Genomic DNA, 23,369 nt, shown 5'->3' with positions numbered 1-23,369 from the left:
CTCAGTGACAGCCTCTCTACCTGTAAGATGGATGGATTTGGAACCCCAAACCGTCCCTAGTTACGCTTCTATTGGTCTGGCTGCTGAGGGACTTCCCATGATGCACTGAGCATTTCTCCTTTACTCCTGTCTTTGTACTCCTGCTTCATCTTTGTCTTTTCTCTCCTACTTTGTCCTTGTCTCTCTATGCTCATCGTTTTGTCTCTCCTCTCTTTCCCCTCAGCTCCTGCTGGTCACAGTAGATGGCTGCCCCTCCTCTGGTCCGACTGGAGGTCTTTTTCTGTTAAAAGGGAGTTCTTCTTCCCTGTTGTCACCATAAAGTGATGGTCACAGCGGGTCATCTGATTTTCTGTGCTCTATCTCTAATATTGCAGGGCTTTTACCTTGCAGTATAAAGCGCCTTGATGCATTTGTTGTTGTGAATTAGCTCTGTGTAAATAAAACTGAATTGAAAGTGTGTGCAATCCGGTCTGCTGTCCTAGCCTCAGGGGGCAGTGAGGAATACTTTGGGGGCTTACAGTGTAGGCGCTGTATATTTGTGTGTTTGGTTTGGACTGTATGATTAGATTAAAAAAGCTCATGCATGGAAGTTTATCTGGGACCAGACTCAGATTCCCGCCTTTGTACATTTTGGGTTGCACGTGCTGCCTGTTTTAAATCCCCTCACAGGATTTACAGTTGTGCAGTCTGAGGAAAAAACTGTAATTAATTCAATAACCTGGTTCTTTCGTATTTTTTCAACCTGTTCTTCCTTTAACAGGCAGTTTTTAGACGACATTTTAAGGTAACAGTAAGCTAAACTTACACACTGGCTAACCTGACAGTAGCTTAAAGAAACATCTTAAAATGTGCTACATTTAAAAGGAAAAAAACCTTCATTTTTAGAGGTTTTCCAACACTCTAGTGGAAACCCTGGCATCCAAACTTCATGGGAATAAGAGTTTCAGTCTAAAGTGTTCATATAATGCATATAATGTTCTTATTTTTAACTGTAATAATAAATGTGAATCAATACAGTTTTTTGTTGTTGTTGGTTTTTTTTTGCAGAGATCATAGTTTAAAGAATTTCACGCTACACGACTGCAAACGAGCGTGAAGTGACATTCCAGGCTTGCTGCTGTCTGTGGGTGGCATCCTGTGTCTGCACAGAAATCCCTCGGTTAAACACAGAGCCTCCAAACAGCGTTCATGCTGCAGGGACTCATTTAGTCAAACTGATCCACTCCTGCATGCCTACATGCATTTCACAGCGTCGCTGCATGGCATCATGTCGCTTCAGTTATGGTTAAAGGATGATCCCCAAGAAACCCTGTTAACCCAGTCGATTGTTTTTGAGCATGTGAGGTGAATTTTATGAAGGGGGAAAAAAGGAAAGTGGAAGGTTGAGTGTGTTTCACTTTGACATTGATCTGTAAATTATGTGTGCGTGAGGGTGAGTGTGCGTAGATTCAAAAGATTCCGAAATAGGCCAGTTAGGGTTTAAAGTAGAGAGATGTTAGAGATTAAACAGACCTCTGTGGGGAGCAAAACTCCTCTCCAGCAGTTTAAATATAACTCTCTTCTGGGAGAAACTGAGTAAGTCTACAAGTGTGTGTGCCTGTGTGTGTTTGAGGGGGCCGGGCTGGGTTAGTGGGTTTATGTGTTGTTCTACATGTGAAAAATATGTGGCTAAGAAACTCTGATCTGTCCTTATTGCTCCTTGCATATTTGTATTTGGGGAGCAAATGTGTTTACATATTCGGTTTTATTTTTCCCTGTGGGAGAAAACCTTCATGTTTTAGGATGAAGACTTGTTTTTGGGCCAGTTTAAGCTTCCAGGAAATTCATGTAAAGCGATGTAATGCCCTCTGAAGCGATGGAAACGTGACTGTGTGTGTGTGTGTGTGATTCTTGAAGTGATGTCTTCTTTACCTTGGAAGCTGTGGGGATAGTTCAACACTGTAAGGTCTGCCTTCACCATCTGCTTGGTGTTAGTGTGTATGTGGGATTATGTATATGCATGTGAATCACTCAGCAGGAGCTGCATAACATGCATAAAGCTTGCGTTTAACCATAAGCTGCAGTGCACCATCTTTTATTTTTAATCAAATACTTTCTTCACCAAGTCACTGACTTCCTATCTTTGTGCTAAACACATATTTAAAAGCATAGCAAGCTGTCTGTTTGACGACAAGCTAAAGACGACCTTTATAGAAGATTTTATTGATGCAGAAATCGCAGGTGTCAAAAAGTGCAGTTCCACTAATGGCCACACGAGGCTACATGCAAACACAGTCACTCCCTACAGATTCATGTGTTGACATGCCTAACTTTACAACAGAAATAAACGTGTTTATAGCCTGAAATCAAAAAACTGTTTAAGCTTCTGAAGCTATCGCTCCTTCAGAACAATTCAAGAGGTTTGGGAGGCTGGAACGTGGAATATTTGAAAATCTCGCATCGAATTAGAGCACAGAGGCCAAAGGAAATCTTTTCTCTGAACAAGCCACAGCAGCTTTGAGAATCAGCTGGAACCAGAGCTTTCTGCCTTGGTTGTGCTGTCAGTGCCTTTTGGAGCATTTTTAATGGGTTCCTGAGAAATAGTTTGGCCTGTGGTACGGTACAGCCCTTCCAAGAGGTTTTTCTTTTAGTTGAATTCGATTCTAGTATTTTAATAGTTTACTGCTTAGCGCTAATTAGCAGAAATTCTTGTATACCGAGCATTAGCTGATACAGCAGCTTAGCATTCCCACCTGTTGTCCAAATATGGTGACTTCTGGCTCCAAAAAAAAATAAACACTGCAGTTATTAAAAACAGTGAGGTTTCAACATGCAGGGTCCAGAAACTATCGGGTCATGTCATGGTTTCTATGTCCAGTTTTATATGCAGTAATCATCCTCTGTCCAATTCTGTTTCCATCTTTATCTTTTCCTGTTGTTTATTAGTCTCATATGTGGCTTTCCTCACTCGGCATTGGATTCATTAGACTTAATTGCACTTAATTAGAGTTAATTACTCTTAATTATGTTTGAATTACATAAAAAGTAACAATGTTTTAGTACTGATGAATGGAAATTGATGATGGGTAATAAAAAGCCAAATGACAGTCAAGTTTAAGACAAAGAGTGGGAAAATGAAAACAGTGGATTATAGACTAAATAACGTAATTATTGCTTTTATCCTCAAAAACAAACTCTGGCTTTCAAATTAAAGGAAAATTCTGTCCCCATGTTTTCACATATTGTGGGAATTTGGGGGTTGACAACACAAAGGAAATTGTGTGCTATAGCCTGTATGTGAGCATACGGTGTCTTCTGCCATCCATTTCACAGCTTTTGAAATATAATCCCTCATGCGTCTGTAGCTGCTGTCTACATCTCCATTCATTCAGGCTGAAACCTTTGAAAATAACAAACTCCACTCCAGCAAACAGGCACATTTGGCAGTCACATTGCCACCTCATTCTTCACGATGCAGTGCTTTTGATTTGCATATTTTGCCACACCTCTCATGCGTCACGGGAGGGGGTCACAGTTTAAGGTCAGCCAGCATGAATCCCAAGGACATTCAGGCATGGATGAGCCCTGGCTGCGAAGGCGCCTTCTGTGACCTTCAGCTGGCTACGGTAACCAGGGACACGGCTTGGATTTGCCCATAAACCTTCACCTGCTGCAGATCTTCTGCTCATCTGAATAGAGACTTGGGTAAAAAACCCGATACATTTCCTGCTCACTGTCTCAGTCTGATTGCAGCTGTAGCCTCTGTAACAGACTAATGAAGCATCTCCTTATCCACCCAACCCTCGCTTTGCATCTCCTCTCTCCTCTTCACACCCTCCCCCTCCTCCTCTTACACAAGCGGGTGACAGATGTGAGCCACTCTGGAGAGCACGCAGACACCCAGCGCTCGGCTGCCAGGCGCCGATGCTCTTATAGGTTGTGTGTGAGTGTGTGTGTGTGTTTCTTTTGCATAAACTTGTAGTAGTGCTGTAGTAATCTGTCCCTTTTTCTTTGCTTTTCCAGTGTGGGTGCATGTGTTTAGGTGTGTGTGTTATTTCAGTGTAGCAAGTGCAGCCTTTAATCTCACTGCTGTGTGGTCGCAGATGGGATTTTCATCTCAACTGGAGAGTGGATGTTCATGCCAACAGGGGTATTTCCAGTATTTTCTAAATGGTGTAGAATTGAGGGGGGGCTAGTCCTGTTAGCTCATGAGCAAATTTCCTGCATTCGGAGGCATGGCTGCCGCTTAACAGTATGGCAGCAGATGTTTCAGTAATGAAGCTGAGAAAATGCAGAATTGTTACAACTGTCAATGTGTTTTATTCTACTCAATGGTAGAAGTAGTTGTTTAGCTTAGCTTACTTTAGCTAAATAAAGGGTTTAGAGAATTACAGGAAGTGGACCAAGCCACTGCGGCGCATTTAAGGGGGAGTCCATTTTTGTCTAAGATGGACCGTCTCCTAGGCTAGGCGCTTCGCTCATGTCCTATCGGGAGGAGTCCCTGGGGCAGACCAGTGCTCACTGAGTGGAACAGATCTCTCGGTTAGCTTGGGAACACCTTGGTATCCCCCCCGGAAGAGGTCGCCAGGGTGAAGAAAGTCTGAGCTTCTCTGCTTAGACTCCTGCCCTCCTGTGAGCTGAACCTAGATAAGAGATAGAAAATGGATGGATCCCTTATCTTCTACTTATCCAAAGTCAGGTCATGGTTGTAGCAAGGCAAACAGGGTATTCCAGATGTCCTTTTTCACAGCAACACTTTGGGATCCCCGGGAAGAACTGCAAAGTGTTCCAGGCCAGATGAAATATATAATCTGTCCCGCAGGTTCTGGGTCTTCCCTTCCCCTCCAAGTTGTATGTACCCAGAAACTCCACAGAGACCCATCCAGGCAACACTCTGATCAAATGCCTGAACCACCTCACCTGTCTCCCAGGAAGGAAACTCTATCCTGAGCCCTTCCAGCTCTCAGAGCATTTCACCTTATCACTAAAGCCTCAGTTATACTTTTCACGTCCACTCGGGTCCAAGTGGGGTAAATTTCATGAACAGTGAACATGAGGGTCCATGTGGATGTCCACCTGCTTGCCTGTTTCAATGATTGCGCAAACTCATCTGTAGAGAATTTATATTACAATGCACCGACTAGGCATGCGCCCCAGGCAGTGGACTTTAAAGAAATATAACAGGAATAACTACTTAGCCATTGGATCTCCAGCCATCCGTGTCCGTAACAGAGTATGATCAAGGCCTAAGGCTGAGCCCAGCCACCCTGTGGAGAAAACCCATTTTAGCTGCTTGTATGCCCAACCTTATTTTTGCGGGCATATCTCACATTTCATGACCACAGGCCAGGGTTGGAGGGTTGATCAGCTGATAAATCGAAAGCTTTGCCTGCCTTCCTTCAGCTTCTGCTGTCACAGTGTCCAATTTTCCCCAATGTGGGGGGTCGTTGCTCAAAATAATGCAGTACACATCGATTACTTTTAGAAAATATCATGCTTAACATTACTTAAGTACTCTGTCAAGAAGGTAATTTTTCACTACTGCTTCTGTAACATGGCCTGAAATACGCTGTCACATTATCATACCAGTGAACAATACAAACATGTTAGCACACCAATGCAAATCCCAGTCCTAATGATGACACGCAAAGTCGGTAAAAAAATCAAATCAAAAGCCCAAGAGGTTACCTGTTTTGTTACCTTTTGGAGATGATTCAATTCAAGTTTATTTAAATAGCGCCAAATCACAACAACAGTCGCCTCAAGGCGCTTTATATTGTAAGGTAGACCCTGCAGGCTCTGGCTGCTTGGCTGGAGTCTGCATGCGCTCAGCGTTAAAGTCATTTTGAGTTCTTTATCAGCTTTTATGCAGATGCTCACAAAGAGTTGGTTTTGTGTTAGCAGCAGTGATCTTTAGACAGGATACAGTTTGCTATTGTGTTCTTTCCCTTTCGTGCAATTACAGTTAAGCTACTGTTCATATCTAAATTCCTTAAAAACTGTTGACTGTGACGCCATTTCCCTCCAACCTGCACACAAACTGAAGTCGGATGATTGCAGCACGAGGAAAGAAAATTGCATGTTTGGAGGGGTTTTGTATCTACTTGTCTTGTAGGTGACTGAGGAGCCATAATTGCATCAGATTATTGAGTTTAGGGCAGAAATATCTTACATTACTGCCATATAGAAAAATGTAATGTGATTACCGTAATGTGTTACACACAGTGCTGACTTTTTGTTAAGGGTCAAGTAACTAATAGTAATAGAAAATTAAAAAAGGTCAGGTCACATGGCAGCAACTGAGTGAATTAGACATGGACAAGATGAAAAGTTGGGGGGGGAAAGGTGATTTAAGTGACATGCATGGTTGTTGGTGCCAGACGGACTGGTCTGAGTACTTCAGACTGCTGATCTACTGGGATTTTCCTGCATATCTATCATTAGGGTTAATAGAGAATGGTAAAACAAAGAAAAAAAAACAATCAGCTGCAGTTCTCTGGGTGAAAATGACTTGTTGATGTCTGAGGTCAGACTTTTTGATAGAAAGACAACAGTAACTCCACTCTTTACAACAAAGGTATGCAAGAGAGCATCCATCAAACCTTGAAGGAGATGGGCTACGGCAGCAGAACACTACACCAGGTGCCAATAACAGGAAACTTTGGCTAAAAGATTTGGACAGTAGAAGATTGGGCTCATTAGTACCAAGTGATCATCATTTAAACAGCCAAGGTCTCTCTGGGTGATTTTGCTGACCCATCTTCTGATGGCTGCTTCCAGCGGGGGAAAAACAGGCCATGTCACAAAGTTCAGAACATCTCAAACAGCTTTCTTGAACACTCATTGTTCTGTCTACCTCATCTCACACACAACCAGTTGGGAAAGATGGCCGCCCCCCTGAGCCTGGTTCTCCCGAAGCTTTCTTCCTTTCAAAAGGGAGTTTTTCTTCCACACTATCGCCAAGTGCTTGTTCAATAGGGAATCATCTGATTGTTGGGTTTTTCTCTCTGTTATTGTAAGGTCAATAAGGGACTGCTGTTTATGAATTGGCGCTATAGAAATAAAACTGAATTGAATCGAACTAAATTTTACTCGATGCCCTCCACAGTTACCAGATCTCAATCCAATAGAGCACCTATGGGATGTCGTGGAACGGGAGGTTTGCATCATGGATGCACGGAAGACAAATCTACAGCAACAGAGACCAAAATCTCTGAGGAATCTCAGAGGAATATTTCTGGCAACTTGTTGAATCGAAGTCTCAAACAGTTAAGGCAGTTCTGAAGCTAAATAGGGGTCCGATCCAGTACAGCTTTACCGAAGGAAGTAGCCCAAAGTGTATTTACCTAAACTAATTAATGCATTATTATCTCTTATAAGTAAAGAGATAAATAAACAATGAAGTGACTAAACCAATGTGAACAGATGCCACTGATATATGGTTTACTCACTCTGTGCACAGAAAATCATGACCCTGAAATAGAGCACCAGACTGCAGTGACTCAATCAGACCCGAACAAACTGGGTGCCAGTCCCTGCATACCAATGCATTCACATAAACACAAATACAGTTAATGCAGCAGACGCATATTTCAGTCTCTCTTATACACGCACACACACACACACACATATTTCCGCTCACTTCATGTGTAATGTAATCACCTAGGCTCTCCATGCCTGCTAACCCAATAAAGCTGACAGTCTCCAACACACACAGTTACATACACACAAACAAACACACACATGCTCCAGAATACATTCAACTCTCTCTTGGTTTCTTCTCCTTTCCGCCTCAGTTTTTCTGCCACTAACTGTCCGACTTACAGGAACTGTTTCAGTTACAAACTTCAGCCTCTGACTGAGCTCTTATTTGTTAGCAGCTAAGCTTCAAGTCACTTTATCCACTGACCCATTTCTGCTGAACAGCTCAGAGTTTGGGGCTGACTCGAGCCGGTCCGAGGTGCCAAAACGAAGCGTCTGGGGGAGAGAGAGTTGGATCGACGGGGCTGACAGAGAAAACAGACACAGAGCGTGCTCTTTCTTACATTATTAACAACGCTCACACGAGAGGACAAAGAGAGTGGAAGATTGGTCGAACACATTAATGCTGCACGGGAGACTCGTTTGTACCCGTGTGTACTGTCTGCTGTTTGTTCGGGTCTGCCCGGTTGTTGCGGAGGGTGACCAGGCGCGGCGGCCATAACCGCTCCTCCGAGCGCCATCTGCTCCACGCTGCAGCAACTGTTGCCAGGGTACCTGCTCTCCTCTCCTCCCCTCCAGCCCACCTTTTACTCCTCCTCCTCCTCTTTTGGCTCATCACCTCCATCGCATCCTCTCGATTTTTCTCCCCAAACAAGATCTACGCTCAAATCCTCCTCCTGTGGTTGTCCTTCTGCTCTCATGCCTCGTTTCTCTCCACACACATGCTCTTTTCTCTTCCCTCCAATTAATTTAATTTGCCTTTTCATTCTGAAGAGATTACCTGCTTTTGATTTAATGAGCTTTATTGGCGTGAGATTTAATTCTTTGTATATTAGCGACGCTCCAGTGAAGTATTAACAGCGCTGAAATAGTACTAATTCTAATTCATTTACTGTGTTTCCATTATTTTACTCTTCGTGTCTGTCTTCTCCGTGTGTCTTTATTTAACTAGAAGATGTGTCGGAGCTGTGCTTTCTTTAGGAAGATGCCACTGTGCTGCTTTTTCACCACCTCCAGGAAAATCTTTAAGACTTTTTCCTCTCCTCTTTCCTCTCTAACCCGTCTTTCTTCCGTTTTTTCACTCCTTTGCAGTTGTGTGGACATGACTCAGGGCCCCTTCTCTTCAGAGAAGAGATGGAACCAAAGAAAGAGTCGAGAAAAGAGGACTTTGATGGGGCGGGGGGTGTTTAGAGAGAAGGAAAGAAAAGTGGTAGAGTGAGAGAGGGAGAGATCGTAGATCAGAGCCGTCATGATTGAGCCATCTGCTGAGAGGAGGCCAGTGAGACCCGCACACACACGCCTGTGCTTAAAGATCACCACTGCCACCCGCTGGTCATTTCCCAACACTACAGCTCGCCGTCCTTCCCCACTCTCATGCATCGTCTAACTGCTGCGCTGCCATCCGGGCACAAACATGCCATCCAAAGATGAGACACGTAGCTCTGAACATCGATCAGTCTGGTCTGGCTGTCTGGTGAGCCAGTCCTAAGCAGCCGATTCTGTTTGCTCCACAGGGCTTTTTGTGCTCTAATATATGAGGTTTATCTACACGTAACTCCTTTCTAAGAAGAGCCGAGCCTCAATGCGGATTATGAGGCTTTGGCTCTTTCAAAACATATTGAGTATACTGGTGTGTTACTGACGCGAGCCAGCGCTGTGATTTGGTGCTGTAATCCCGCGTTCGCTGTTTCATTCTTGCCCTGCAGTTAAATGTGATTTGTTGTACACTCTTTGTTCCTGTGTGCTGGTGCATTTTTATGCGAGCAAACACTCTTTACTGGCCTGAATCATTCTTTCCTCTCCTCTCAGTCCTCCCCCTTTCTATTGCTGGCAGGCCTAAACAATGTCCACTCTCGTTCAGCTGTCTAACCTTTAATAGATCCATAAACACTCCACTCCCATTGGCCAGAGCAGGCCATTTCATCCTATTAGAGATTAGCATACGCCTGAGTGGAGGAGGAAGTGCTCTTTATATGCTAATGAGGAGATAATGTATGCAGCACAGCGAGGACAAGCCGGTGCCCCCGTTGGGAGGACTCAGGGTGGCCCAGCGTGCTGAATCTTGAGGCAGTCTTGTCTTTATCTTGTTTTTCACTGTCATTCACAGACAGCTGGACTGTGTCTTTGTGAGTTAAAATACATCACAAGGCTCGACTGAAGCGTTATGCCAAAAAAGGACCATGCAAAGCCGGCAGTCTAAATGCCTCCATCTCTGATAGTGTATAAAATATGCCTTCCTTATGTATCTGATCTTATTGTGTGGCATTCACTTGTGATAAAGAGCGATAACAATGACTCGGTGGAGAGGAGATTTTCAGAGTCTGAAATGGTTTTGTTAGATGCCGAGAAGCTCCTTTTTGTTTGGTTTTACGCCTTTAACCGAGCATACATGATTAAAAATGGCTTCAGTGGAATATTTAAACATCTTGGAAAATACATATACTTTGCTTTCTTGCAAAGAGAGTGTTAGCGCTGAGAGTTTTGACCTGTATGGTTTACAATTACACCTTCGCGTGTATTCTTTTGACTCACTTGGCATTGCTAAAGAGAAATTCTTAACAGAAAAACTGTAAGAGTTTGTTTACCATGTGGCTAAATGCTACCTAGCTATACAGCATGTAGTGATTCACTGGTGACCTCGTGGAAGTTCTTTCTTTGCCTTCCCGTCATCGAGTTTCGTGTAATTTCTCCTGATATACTGACAGACAAATAGACAACATACATACAAGCTGGTTAGGAATAATATTATTGCAGCTGTAGCTTTATAGAGCTTTAGGGGGCGATCGTGGCTCAAGAGTTGGGCGTTCGCCTTGTAATCGGAAGGTTGCCGGTTCGAGCCCCGGCTTGGACAGTCTCGGTTGTTGTGTCCTTGGGCAAGACACTTCACCCGTTGCCTACTGGTGGTGGTCAGAGGGCCCGGTGGCGCCAGTGTCCGGCAGCCTCGCCTCTGTCAGTGCGCCCCAGGGTGGCTGTGGCTACAATGTAGCTTACCATCACCAGTGTGTGAATGTGTGGATGACTGGATATGTAAAGCGCTTTGGGGTCCTTAGGGACTAGTAAAGCGCTATATAAATACAGGCCATTTATAGATGCTAGTTGGCTGATTTTTTTTTTAGCTTTTCACACAGAAGGTGGAGCTTTAGGGAGGAGCCAACTGATGACATCATAGTGGCTACCTTCACCTCTTATATACAGTCCATGCTTTATCCTAGGCTAAGCCATCTGGCTGCTAGCGTCATATTTAAATGACAGCTGTGCAAGTGTGCTGTGATGTCTTATTAGCGATAGCCCACCTGACCTGCTGCCTTCTTCTTTCTAGGAGCAAGGTGTGGTGGGGATGTCACGACCACCTGGCGCCATACCACCTCCTCACCCCGCTGGCGGCGTTGCCTCTGGGGTGGGCCCCAACCAGGGATCAGGTCCGCCTCCGGTCTACCGGCAGGACGTGATGAAGCAGATGATGGTGATGGAGCAGGAGAAGAGGGCGCAGATGCACATGATGGAGCAGCAGAAACAGCAGCTCTTAAGAGAGCAGAGACAGCAGCAGCAACTCTTGGCTGAACAGGTGAGTTTATGTTCATGTCATTCAGTGGGGTGATGATTAAACAGGAAGGAAGGCCTCTGTGACTCATCTGTCACCCATTAAATTATAATTTGTGCGTGTGTGTGTGTGTGTTTGCCTTGTTTGTTAATACATCCATGTAGATTTGTCAGCATCTTCAGCTCAAACAAGAGCAGCTCATCCTCTCTTCTTCCTTACTGTTGTCTGGTTGCATGTATAATTACCCTCAACCAGCCCCCTCTTCACTACTTCCTTTTCATCTCTTCAGTGTGTGTCTGTGTGTGTGTAGATGTGTTTTTGTCACATGCCGCCTGCTGTGATAATATGGTGTTTTCTTTTTATTTCTCTCTCTGTGAGGGAATCAAGTGTTAAAAGAGTTCTGAACTCTGAAGTCACCACCCACTACGAAGGGTTTTAATTGGATCTGCAAAAACATACACAGACACGCAAATATGGGTGCCCAAAAGGAACGCCATCCTGCTGGGATTTAGTGTATGTTGTTAACTGAGTATAAAATGAGCAACCTGTCCATGCATACATTCAGGACCCGCTTTAAAATGTGCAGACTGCTTATTAATGACCAGACCTTTCAGGTTTCTCTTTATACCTGCAGAACAAACTGTGGCTACGTCATTACACTAATCAGTTATGATGCTGTTAATGCAAACGAGCGTCACACAGGTTATGTACGCAAATCTAATCCCGTCAGCACGCATCTTCCTCTCTTCTTCTCTACCAAAACATCTGTTTTAGTACAGTTATACCCAACATCTGCCTAAACCCAACAGTAAAAACATCTGCCTAAATTCAATTACAGCAATATCTGTCCTAACTCAGCTGTATCAGCATCTGTCTTAACTCAACCAACATCTGTCTCAGCTCAGCTGTATCAGCATCTGTCAGAACCTGTCTTGACTCAGCTGTGCCAACATCTGCCTGAACTGGCTGTACCAACATCTATTTTAACTCCACTGTATCAGGTGGCCAACATATAACAAACTCTAGCAACACCTGTCTTAACTTCATTATACCAGCATCTGTGTTAATGCAATTATATCATCCATCTTAACTCAATTGTACCAGTGCCTGTCTTAACTCAGCTGTACCAACATCTGGCTAAACTCAGCTGTAACAACATCTGTCTTAATGCAATTATACCATCTATCTTAACTCAGTTATACCAACATCTGTCTGAACTCAACTGTTCTGATATCTTCTTCTGCTGTCCCCAATGCTGTTTACCCAACACATCTTCCCAAAGCACCAAATCACAAAAGCAGTTGCCTTAAGAGGCTTTATGTTGTAAGGTAAAGACCCTACAATGAGGCGAAAACCCCAACAATCAAAGGACCTTTGAGCAAGCACTTGGCGACAGTGGGAAGGAAAAACTTCCTTTTAATGGGAAGAAACCTAGGATCAGGGAGGGGCGGCCTCTCTCAGGTAGAGGCGGCCTCTCCTGAGCCTGGGTGACTTTGTTTAGGATGAGGGGAGGAAGAGAGGACAAAGACCTTAGTGCAGCATTCGATACTGTCAACCATAATATCCTATTAGAGCGATTAGAAGGTATCACAGGTACTGTGCTGCAGTGGTTTGTATCATATCTATCTAATAGACTCCAATTTGTACATGTAAATGGAGAGTCCTCTTCACACACTGAGGTTAATTATGGAGTTCAACAGGGTTCAGTGCTAGGACCAATTCTGTTTACATTATACATGCTTCCCTTAGGCAGTATCATTAGAAGACATAGCATACATTTTCACTGCTATGCAGATGACACCCAGCTCTATCTGTCCATGAAGCCAGATAACACACACCAATTAGTTAAACTGCAGGAATATCTTAAAGACATAAAGACCTGGATGGCCGCTAACTTTCTGCTTCTTAATTCAGATCAAACTGAGGTTATTGTACTCGGCCCTGAAAAGCCTAGAAATATGGCATCTAACCAGATTCTTACTCTGGATGGCATTACCTTGGCCTCCAGTAACGCTGTGAGGGACCTTGGAGTCATTTTTTACCAGGACATGTCCTTCAATGCACATATTAAACAAATATGTAAGACTGCTTTCTTCCATTTGCGCAACATCTCTAAAATTAGAAATATCCTGTCTCAGAGTGACGCTGAAAAACTAGTTCATGCATTTATTACTTCCAGGCTGGACTACTGTAATTCATTATTATCAGGATGTCCAAAAAACTCACTGAAAAGCCTTCAGCTAATCCAAAATGCTGCAGCAAGAGTCCTGACAGGGACTAGAAAGAGAGAGCAGATTTCTCCTGTTTTGGCTTCCCTTCATTGGCTTCCTGTTAAGTCCAGAATTGAATTCAAAATCCTGCTCCTCACATACAAGGTCTTAAATAATCAGGCCCCATCTTATCTTAATGACCTTGTAGTACCATATCACCCTATTAGAGCACTTCGCTCTCGCTCTGCAGGCCTACTTGTTGTTCCTAGAGTATTTAAAAGTAGAATGGGAGGCAGAGCCTTCAGTTTTCAGGCCCCTCTTCTGTGGAACCAGCTTCCAGTTTGGATTCGGGAGACAGACACTACCTCTACTTTGAAGATTAGGCTTCAAACTTTCCTTTTTGCTAAAGCATATAGTTAGGGCTGGACCAGGTGACCCTGAATCCTCCCTTAGTTATGCTGCAATAGACGTAGGCAGGTTTTTCTTTTCCAGTCACCTTTCTCACTCACTATAACAGACCTCTCTGCATTGAATCATATCTGTTATTAACCTCTGTCTCTCTTCCACAGCATGTCTTTATCCTGTCTTCCTTCTCTCACCCCAACCGGTCGCAGCAGATGGCCCCGCCCCTCCCTGAGCCTGGTTCTGCTGGAGGTTTCTTCCTGTTAAAAGGGAGTTTTTCCTTCCCACTGTCGCCAAAGTGCTTGCTTATAGGGGGTCATATGATTGTTGGGTTTTTCTCTGTATCTATGAAGCACCTTGAGGCGACTTTTGTTGTGATTTGGCGCTATATAAATAAAATTGAATTGAATTGAAAGACACGCTGTGGAAGAGAACCAGAGATTAATATTAACTAATGATGAAATGCAGAGTAGGGCTGCAGCTTAAACAGATTATTTTGGTAGTTGACTAATCTGCCAATTTTCTTTGATTAGTCGTTTAGTCAATGATTACTTGTCTCTTATCTCCACTTCCTGTGGGCAAACTTCCTGTTCTAGGCTCCAGTGACTCACCTGCTTAAGTCTGCCCACCTGTGATTAGCACCCTGTTGTCTCGTCCCACAGCATATGAAAATAATGACCTAGGAAACACATGAATTTGAAAATAATAAAATGTATTTTTAACATTACATTAAAAATGAAATAAATAAAAATATTAGGTAAAACAAGTTAAAATGCTAGTATTTAAACAAAAAAATAACGTGCAAATAGGAAACAAAAAATGGCTTCTGCCCATAAGTTTAAATAAAGCTTCAAATTAAATCAGAAAGATTTTGTGCCCCGATATTGCAGTATAACAGAGAGTGGGTTCAGGGTCACCTGATCTGGACCTAACTATATGTTTTATCAAAAAAGAAAGTTTTAAGCCTAATCTTGAAAGTACAGAGGGTGTCTGTCTCAAATCCAAACTGGGAGCTGGTTCCACAGAGAGGGGCCTGAAAGCTGAAGGCTCTGCCTCCCATTCTGCTTTTAAATGCTCGAGGAATGCTGCAGTCTCAGAGCGAAGTGCCTTGTTAGGGGGATATAGTAATATGAACTCTTTAAGATAAAATGGAGCCTGATTATTCGAGACCTTGTATGTGAGGTCGCCGCTGTTCCCAGCATCTATAGAACTTCATCAAACTTTAACTGTATCAGTATTGTGGAATATCGGTGCCTGATCTTGACAGTATGAACAACTGTCTCAAGTCTCACTGCCTCACTGTACCGGAACCCTTATTGTACCTGGACTTAACTAACATCTACTGTAACAAGCATCCGTCTGTTCTCAGCTACATCTGTCTCTACCTTAAAATCTCCTTCATCAAACATTTGTGTACCTACATCTTTATATTATTTACTTTTGGCTGTTATTGGCTCTTTAAGGGCAGGCATGGGTCCAGCTCAAGTGGCCATTGGAGGAAGTGCAGTTTTTAGCACTTTACCACATTGGCTTCAATCCGGCTATAGAGGAGCAAAAGAAAGGTTCTTCTGCTAAACTATTCGTACTGTCAAGTGTGATTCTGTTCTTCTGTGTATCTCACGCCCTAATGATACAAAATTCATGCAATAGGTATGAGCAGCTGTAACACGCTTTCAGCATACTTGCTTAACAACTTCCATCTGTCTGTGTCTGCAGCTCCAGCAGCAGCAACATCTCCCCAGACAAATCGGCCAGGGCCAGAGGAATCCATATCCCCAAGTCAATCAGTACCAAGGTGAGACACATGAGCACGTGCGTTCATGTCACCTGTGCAGCAATGCACACACGGCATGCGCCTGCGCAAGAATGGCTGCACCCCACAAGATTTTCTAACACATTATTATTTATTGGAAAATTAGAAAATGGATTTAGCACCCAGATGGTTATGTGTGTGTGTGTGGGGGGGGGGTGGTGGCTACAATTACACACGCATGTTTTGTCAGCAACAAGTATGGTATACATGGTGGCGCTCCAAGACATTTAGGGACGTAACAGATTTTGCAGTTCATTCGGTGCCATGTTCACAGACAGATATGTATGCAAACAACAGCACTGACCAAACATCACCCTGAAACCAAGCCTCGTCCTTTCTGTCTGTCTCTGTCAGATACATCAGTTGGCGCTCAGATGCTCTCCAGCCTCTCTCTCTCCTCCTCCTCTCTCCGGGAAAAAAAATACAAAATAAAAAAATAAAAAATTCTGCTCTGCCTGTTACCACGGCAACTTGTCTGTCCTGGATCCCCCAGAGTTCCGGTGAAGTCGGAGAGATGGATGAGAGCAGGGGAAGTGGGAGAGAATGGGAGGAGGAGTGAGAGCGGGGTGGCTGGCAAGTAGAGGAAAAGGTAGATGGTTCGGTGGGTAGAAGGAGAGGTTGAACGGAGAGATGAGATGATGAAGAGACAAAGAAAATACAGAGGAAACGACAGAGAGAGGAGGAGAATGAGGAAGAGAGTCAGGCTGAAAAACCATTTATAGCCATCAGTGTCTGCAAATGAAAGAGATAATATGGAGAGGAAGAGGAAGCTCCGGTGTGAAACTCCGGCCTACAGATATACACATTAACTCAGCTGTCCTGCAGTGTATCTGTGATTGTGCTCATATCACCTACAAATCTCACAGTCGATATATTTGTGATCTGTGAAGTATATAGACAGTTACCTGCAACTCTACTCGCTTCCTACTTACTGGAGTGAGTGATCCTCTTCATTCTCGCTCCTCTGTTACATTTTCAGCCTGAGCTGTGAGGTGGGGGATTAGTGGAATGATGTCAGAAGTGGGTTTATTATAGGATTTAAAGCCATTTCCACGCTAGCAGACCTCCTCAGCTCAGCTACTTCTGAACATCTAATAGCAAAAAGTAGAGGAGTGAGATGCTTCAGTGTGTTTAGTTTTATTTTGGTGGGGTAGGATTTGGGCCAAATTGGATGGGAAGCATTCGTTTCCAGAGTAAAGGGGCTGTCCTGCAACATAAATCTTTGCCTCAGCAATGACTTATTAGAGCCGTCTTATGGCCTTTGGTTCATTTAAGTGGCTCTACTGTGTAAGCTCTCAGATTTTCCCCTACAACTATTTCCTCATCTGTTTGCTAACTCCTCTTATTTTCCACTCCTAGGTACTCCTCAGGCTCTCCAGAACATCCGGGCTACCCGCCTCCTGCAGCAGCCGCAAACTCAGCAGCAGATGGTCCAGATGAGTTCTGTTCAGGCCCAGGGTGGTTCTGTGGGACCCCAAACTGACATGGGACTACCCTACAGTAACCAGGGATCCAACCAGGGTTCCCTGTATGGGCTCAACCCCTCCATGAGCCAAATGATCCACCAGCAGCAGCACCAGAGCCAAAGCGTCCAAGCCTCCATGGGTCTTCCGCCACAGCACAACCCCACCGGAGGGCCACCCCGGCAGGCAGGTGCGGGTCCTGGAGTCGGAGGTATGCCTGGAGGACCCGGAGGTGGTGGAGCTGGAGGTTATGGAGGGCAAGGGATGTTAATGAACTCCATGACCCAACAACCTCTTAAAGGACCTCCTAATGCCAAAGCTCAAACACAGAGACTGCAGAGCATGCTGGGAGGAGGCGGTGGGGGAATGGCAGCAAGTGGCTGGCCGCAGCAGCAGCAAGGACAGAGTCTGCAGGCCATGGGGGGTGGAGTTGGAAGGACTACAGGAGGAGGGGGAGGAGATATGGTGGGGTTCAGCTCTGCCCAGGGTTATGGGATGCAGCCGGGTCAACCCCCACGCATGGCTAAACAACACTTTCAGGGCCCAGGACAAGGGATGGGCCAGGGGATGGACCCCAGGTTGGGCAACCCAGCTGCGGGTATGGCTGGCCCAATGATGGGCCCTCACATGGGTGGTCAACCAAGGACCAACCAACCCCGCCCTATGGTTATGAACCAGGGAATGAACCAGGGGGTGATGGGCCAGGGAATAACTGGGATGGGGGGTTTCGTGCCAGGCCCTGGGGGGCCAGGATTAGGGGCAAGTGGAGGTGGAGGAGGTGGATCTTACGGACCAGGGGCAGTCGGGGTTGGAGGTCAGCCGCAGGGCTACCAGAGGACAGCCAATCAGGACATGTCATCCTATGGATACGGGGGCGGGCCCTCAGGCGGAGGAGCCTTCGGATTGGGGGACGGCTCGGGGGCAGAGCTGGACTCAAGTGACGGTTGGATGGAGGAGTTTTTCTCGAGCTAATAGCCAACGGGGAAAGTTGTTACTGGATGAAATAAAAATGTTTAAAGTTGGACAAATTTTAAAATCTGAGAAAGTAAAACAAAAACGATAACATGACGTGGACTGGCATGTTTTTGTTTTGTAAAACATGAGCAAGATTATAAATGAGTTCCTGTGTTACGTTTTGTGCGTATGTATGTGTGTGTGTGATGGAGAGAGCTATCATTTTGTCTTGTGCATATTAATGAAAAACCAATATAGAGATTAAGAAGTGTGTTTCCTAATTTTCCCTTTTTTCTCTATGGAATAAATTTTCTTCAGTGTTTGAAAGCGAGGCCCATTCACGCAGCAGCGCTTTGAGCCCGAGCTTCAGCAGGGGCTGATTGGAAACTGTAGACTGATGAAGGGGAAGCAAGACTTGTTCTCAAGACAGCAATTTATTTGTGTTTGTGTGTTTGTGCCACCCTGATCAGCGCTTCAGATCTCTCAACTACGCGAGGAGCTGAAGGGAGTAGAAAGCACTCTCAACGCTCCCATTCCTCCTCTTAGATTTGAGCCCCCCCTCGTACAGACACACAAACACACGCACTCACAAATCTGATTCCCTCACGCTCCTTCACTCTGTTCCTTTCACTTGATTTCCCTCTCATCCTCCATTCCTCTCTCCTCCCGTCTTTCCCACCCTCTCTCCAGAGACTCGTTCCTCGCTCTCAACGCTCCTTTCTCTGTTTAAACTGTGCACATCACAACAGAACAAATGATGCTCCTCTATTGTGCCACGCAGGCTCGCTCTGCCCTCTAGTGCTTTTGCTAGGCAACCAACCTGAGTGGCATTTTTATTTAATTTTTTTAAAGGGGGGTTGTGGTTCATTTCCTGTGTTGTGTCGCTGTGGTTGCACATGTAGACAAAGACAAAGGCAGTAAAAAGCTGAGAAAAGGAGGAGAGATTAGGCAGCTAAAGCAAGCACACGTAGACAACAACAAACAGACAAACAAGCGTCAGCCCGGGAGGATGTGCAGATGTGTGAGAGGCAGCAAACAGAACTAATATTAGGCTACACATTAAACCTTCTGTCTGCGTGACACAAACCACATCGCATGCATCAGGCAGACAGAAACGATCGCTGGGCACTGAATGTATTCAAGCACCACAAGTGACTTCTTCTTCTTAAAGAGACGAGAAAAAAAGCTCATTGAAAAGCCGCCCGCGGTGTTTTATTTTGTCGCTGTGTTTTTCTTTTACAGTGAATCTGGTAGTTTGTCAATTACACACGGAAAAGAAAGTTTAAATTAGTTTTTGCTGAGCTTTGTTTCTTAGTTCGTCATCTTTTGAAAATCTGTTTGGTAAAAAATCTGTGGCTCAGCTTGTCGTCACTCACCGTAGCCCTGCTTTACATCGTGGCTTCTCTCAGCTGTAAAACGCCCTCGTTTCAAACTATAACTGTGCTATACTGTAACACTACTGTGAAGAAATACAAGTCGGGCCCTTCTGGCGCTTTACAAGGAAAATGAACCACTGCTAAGCCTTGAGTTTGTTTTAAAGAGAGAGAGAGAGGCTTCAGATAGCCTTTAAGGGACAGCTCACCCCAAAGATAAAATTCTCATACTTTTCATCAGGTGTGCAGTTTTATTTGTCCTTCGTCCGGTCAGCTGCAGAGATTTCAACCTTCACTTAAGTGTAATGGAAATAAATCGCATTGCAGAAATCATGATCTGGTTACTCAGAAAACATCCACAAACCATGTGCTTTACCAAACTACAGCCACCAACAACATCAATGTGCAGAAGTAAGAGTGTAACTACCAATGATGAGAAGCTTGTACAATAGTAGTGATGGAGTTGAGTGTCAGTGCTAACTACACACTTCTATTGGCTGTAATTCAGCATAAAGAAAGAAAATCTGTTGGTTTTGAAGTCCTAATCTTGGCTTGTGGCCACGACTCTGAAGGTTTTTCTGACCCAAATATGACTCTATTTGTATGAGACAGTGGACTGCTAAGCTATGAGCTCACACTTGCATGCTTGGTTAGGAAACCGCATCATTAAACTGTACAGGTGCACTGCACATCCACAGGTACCTGCTAGTTAGTGCCAACTAACAGATTTAACATGCGAGCATTTTACTCATCAAAACTGAAGCACGGGTTGCTCCAAAAGACACCGAATGGTGAGAGGTCCAGTTCAGTGACCCCCAATTGGCATTTCTGAGGCTTATCAGCCAGCCATCATCTGTTGCTATCAAAGTTACCATGGGATGGGTGTAACATATAACAAAACTATACCCACTGCACAGGTGATATAAAGGGGTAAGTTATCTCTAGAGATCAATGCCATATTTGTTTAGCACCAGGGTGTAAACATGTTTAATTCTGCTGTAAAGCTGGGCATTTTAACATGGGAGTCTATGGGGACTGAATCATATTTGAAGGCAGCCTCAAGTGGCCACTAGAGGAACTGCAACTTTAATTATCATTATTATTATTTATTTTACACACGATTTATGTGATGTTTGGAGTAACCGTTTCATGATTCGTAGAATAAAAATATTTGCAAAAAGTGCTGTTTCATAGAGATGAATAAAGAAAACTGGAGGCTGAAGGAAAAACATATAAAATGAAGGCTGGGGTGATCAGTCCCTTTAAAGTGTGACAGCAGTTAGTATCGAGATAATCAGTGCTTCCACTGAAGTTAGTGTCTCCCTTCCCTCTCGACTTCCTCTGCCCTGATGTGTGCATAATGAATATGTGTCAAAAAGGTTTTATTACTGTACTTGTTGGTAACATCTTACATCGCTAACGCTTTAAAAGATGAATGAAAGCGTGTCTGCATTACTTTGTATTTAGCTCATCAGAGTGAAAGTGTGGAGGACGATGCTGTAATCAACAAAACCAAAAAAGCCTTCTTCTCTGTAAACTAACTCCTTGTCATCATCTGTTCTCATGGTTGTTGGTGTTGTATAATCCAACCCTTTAAATACGAACTTTAACCACCACGCCCGTCGTCCTGTAAGCGCCGCTGTGTTTGGCAGCACCCGCGAATGAATTTCTCTACTTTTTTGGGGGGTTTCTGTCACCTTTGGGGAGTCCTCCATCTCACTGTATGGAGACTGAATGTCAAGAATGGGCGGATATGTAGGGTTTTTATAGCATTCCCGAGTTTTACCAGGGGGAGCACGGTCACAAATTTAAAACCCTCTCGGTCGTTGAGCCTGCCTCGTGTAGGAAAAGCAGCGGAGCGCCCAAACCTGCGGGGGCTCCAATGCTCATGCTTCCAAAAGTTTGATGCCAGTCCAGGCAGGCTCATAAATCACATGTTAGAGGCAGTTTGTGGGAAAACACCTAAGGATTACGAGTCCAACGCGGAGGCAGGAAGCTATAGAAACATGTGTGGGTCAGTGTTAAGGTCACAGCCAAAGTGAGGCTGCGTGACCTGGTTTGAAATCCCTTCAGGAAGAGAAAGGAAGCTTCCTCCAAATATCATTATGTACCGGGACCAAGTCTGTAGACAACACTTTAACGAAAACTGTTGTTATTGATGTTCTTTGTTTTATTTTATTTTTTTTTACTGGTGCTGACATATATGTGATTATGAGAAAAAAAAACTATATAAAAGATAATGGCTATTTGTAAATATGTTTTTACAGGTTTAAATACATCAGATAATACAGTCTCTACTCTGTAAAGAATTTACTGTTTGTTGGAAAATAGAGAAGTATTTTTATTTTGAAGTTTTTTGGTTTCACTTTTAACCCATCTGAGCTATGCCATTGCACTTCAGACAATGTCTTACTACTAATTTGTATTGTAAACCTCCTCTCTTTTTTGGTATTTTTTTCAGTTGTTTTTTCTAGTTTGAGATTTGACTCGGTTCTTAAGCAGTGCTTATTTCTTTTTATCCTGTACAGAATTCTGAAAATGTTAACAAAAGATAATTACAAGAGACTTTTTTTTTGTTTGTTTTTTCAAAAAGATAAAATAAAGAGAGACTATTCTCGCTGATCATATTACATGAAAGCTTCTGTTTACACCTGGTTCATTTACATCATTTACACAGCAGCTGTCAACACGTGAAACGTGCACTCACTGGACACTGTTAGGTACACCTGGTTAGTAATGGGATGGACCCACTTTTTTACCTTAGTTCTTAATTGCATTGATTTAACAAGGTGCTGGACAACTTCCTCCGAGGTTTTTGTCCATATTGATATGATGGCGTCTGCAAGCACATCCGTGAGGTTTCTGAACGTCAGCGGGTCGCCTTGACCGTGTTACTATTAGCGTTAACGAGCAGTTGAACAGGTGGCTGGTGAGTGTTTATAAACATTTACTTGGATTTCACTCCATATTGCTCCAATCACGTCCAGACTGACCCATTAGGCTAAATTAACTGAACAAAAAGGCTCAACTAAACTTTGGGCAACTTTTAGAATCACGTTATCTGAATACAGCTTCACTCTCAGACTGCAGAGATACATACCATCTCTACTTTTAAGGTTAGTCTTCAAACTTGTAGCCTAACCTTGATGGCATGATAAAGTAACCTTGAACCATCCTTTATTTATGCTGCTTTGGCCTCAGGCTCCTGTGAGATTTACCATCATTCACCGAGTCATCCCCATGCATTTATATGCCAGTATTTCTTTGCCATAATTTTGTCTGCTCTCCCTATAGTTGGTGTATGGGTACACTCATATACTCATCTTTTCTGTTGTCTCCTCTCTCTCACCTCCACAGCAGTGGGAGCTGATTGTCGAACAAGCCTGGTTCTGCTGAGGTCTCTTCCTGTTAAAAAGGAGTTCTTCATTCCCACCTTTTGCCATGACTCACTCATAGGGAACTTTGTGATCATTGGGATTCTCTTTGTAGCATTGTATGGCAAATTTATATTGTAAGCTTTACCTTGCAATATAAAACGCTTGTGCTTGTTATAGATGCAAAATAATACATGTTCATGCTTTAAAAGATGATAGGAGGTGGTTGGATCGGCTGCACCTATTCCCAAAATTCCAGGAATTATCTTGGAATTATTATAATATAGGTTAACTCCATCCATCCATTGTAATATGACACTATGCTTTTTTTTTTTAACCCTGATATTTTTACATTACTTTTTTTTTTCTTCCACAGATGGGTGAGGACCTGTTGGGTTCTTTGTGTCCTCTTTTGCAATAAAAATTGAAACATCCAGTCTCAGGATGATGGTGAAAAACTAGCTCATGCATTTATTACTTCTCAGATGTTATATGATTTATATTTATTATAATTTAAATCTACTACATATATTCTTCTCACATTGGCTTCACTTGATTT

General features: G+C 43.7%; 1 protein-coding gene across 1 annotated transcript in view; it reads left to right on the top strand.

Moving 5' to 3' along the window:
- Positions 1-22,073, top strand: part of maml3 (mastermind-like transcriptional coactivator 3) — a 134,055-nt gene extending 111,982 nt beyond the window's left edge. The window contains exons 4-6 of the mRNA XM_026169846.2: positions 11,000-11,245; positions 15,550-15,628; positions 17,006-22,073. Coding sequence (XP_026025631.2) covers positions 11,000-11,245; positions 15,550-15,628; positions 17,006-18,081 — 1,401 coding nt within the window. The 3' untranslated portion in view covers positions 18,082-22,073. The remainder of the gene's footprint in view (positions 1-10,999; positions 11,246-15,549; positions 15,629-17,005) is intronic.
- Positions 22,074-23,369: the final 1,296 nt, after the last annotated feature.

Source organism: Astatotilapia calliptera, chromosome 6 (assembly GCF_964374335.1).
Source record: "Astatotilapia calliptera chromosome 6, fAstCal68.1, whole genome shotgun sequence".
NCBI lineage: Eukaryota > Metazoa > Chordata > Actinopteri > Cichliformes > Cichlidae > Astatotilapia > Astatotilapia calliptera.
Note: the sequence above shows the minus strand (reverse complement) of the source record. Positions and strands in the feature narration are given on the sequence as shown.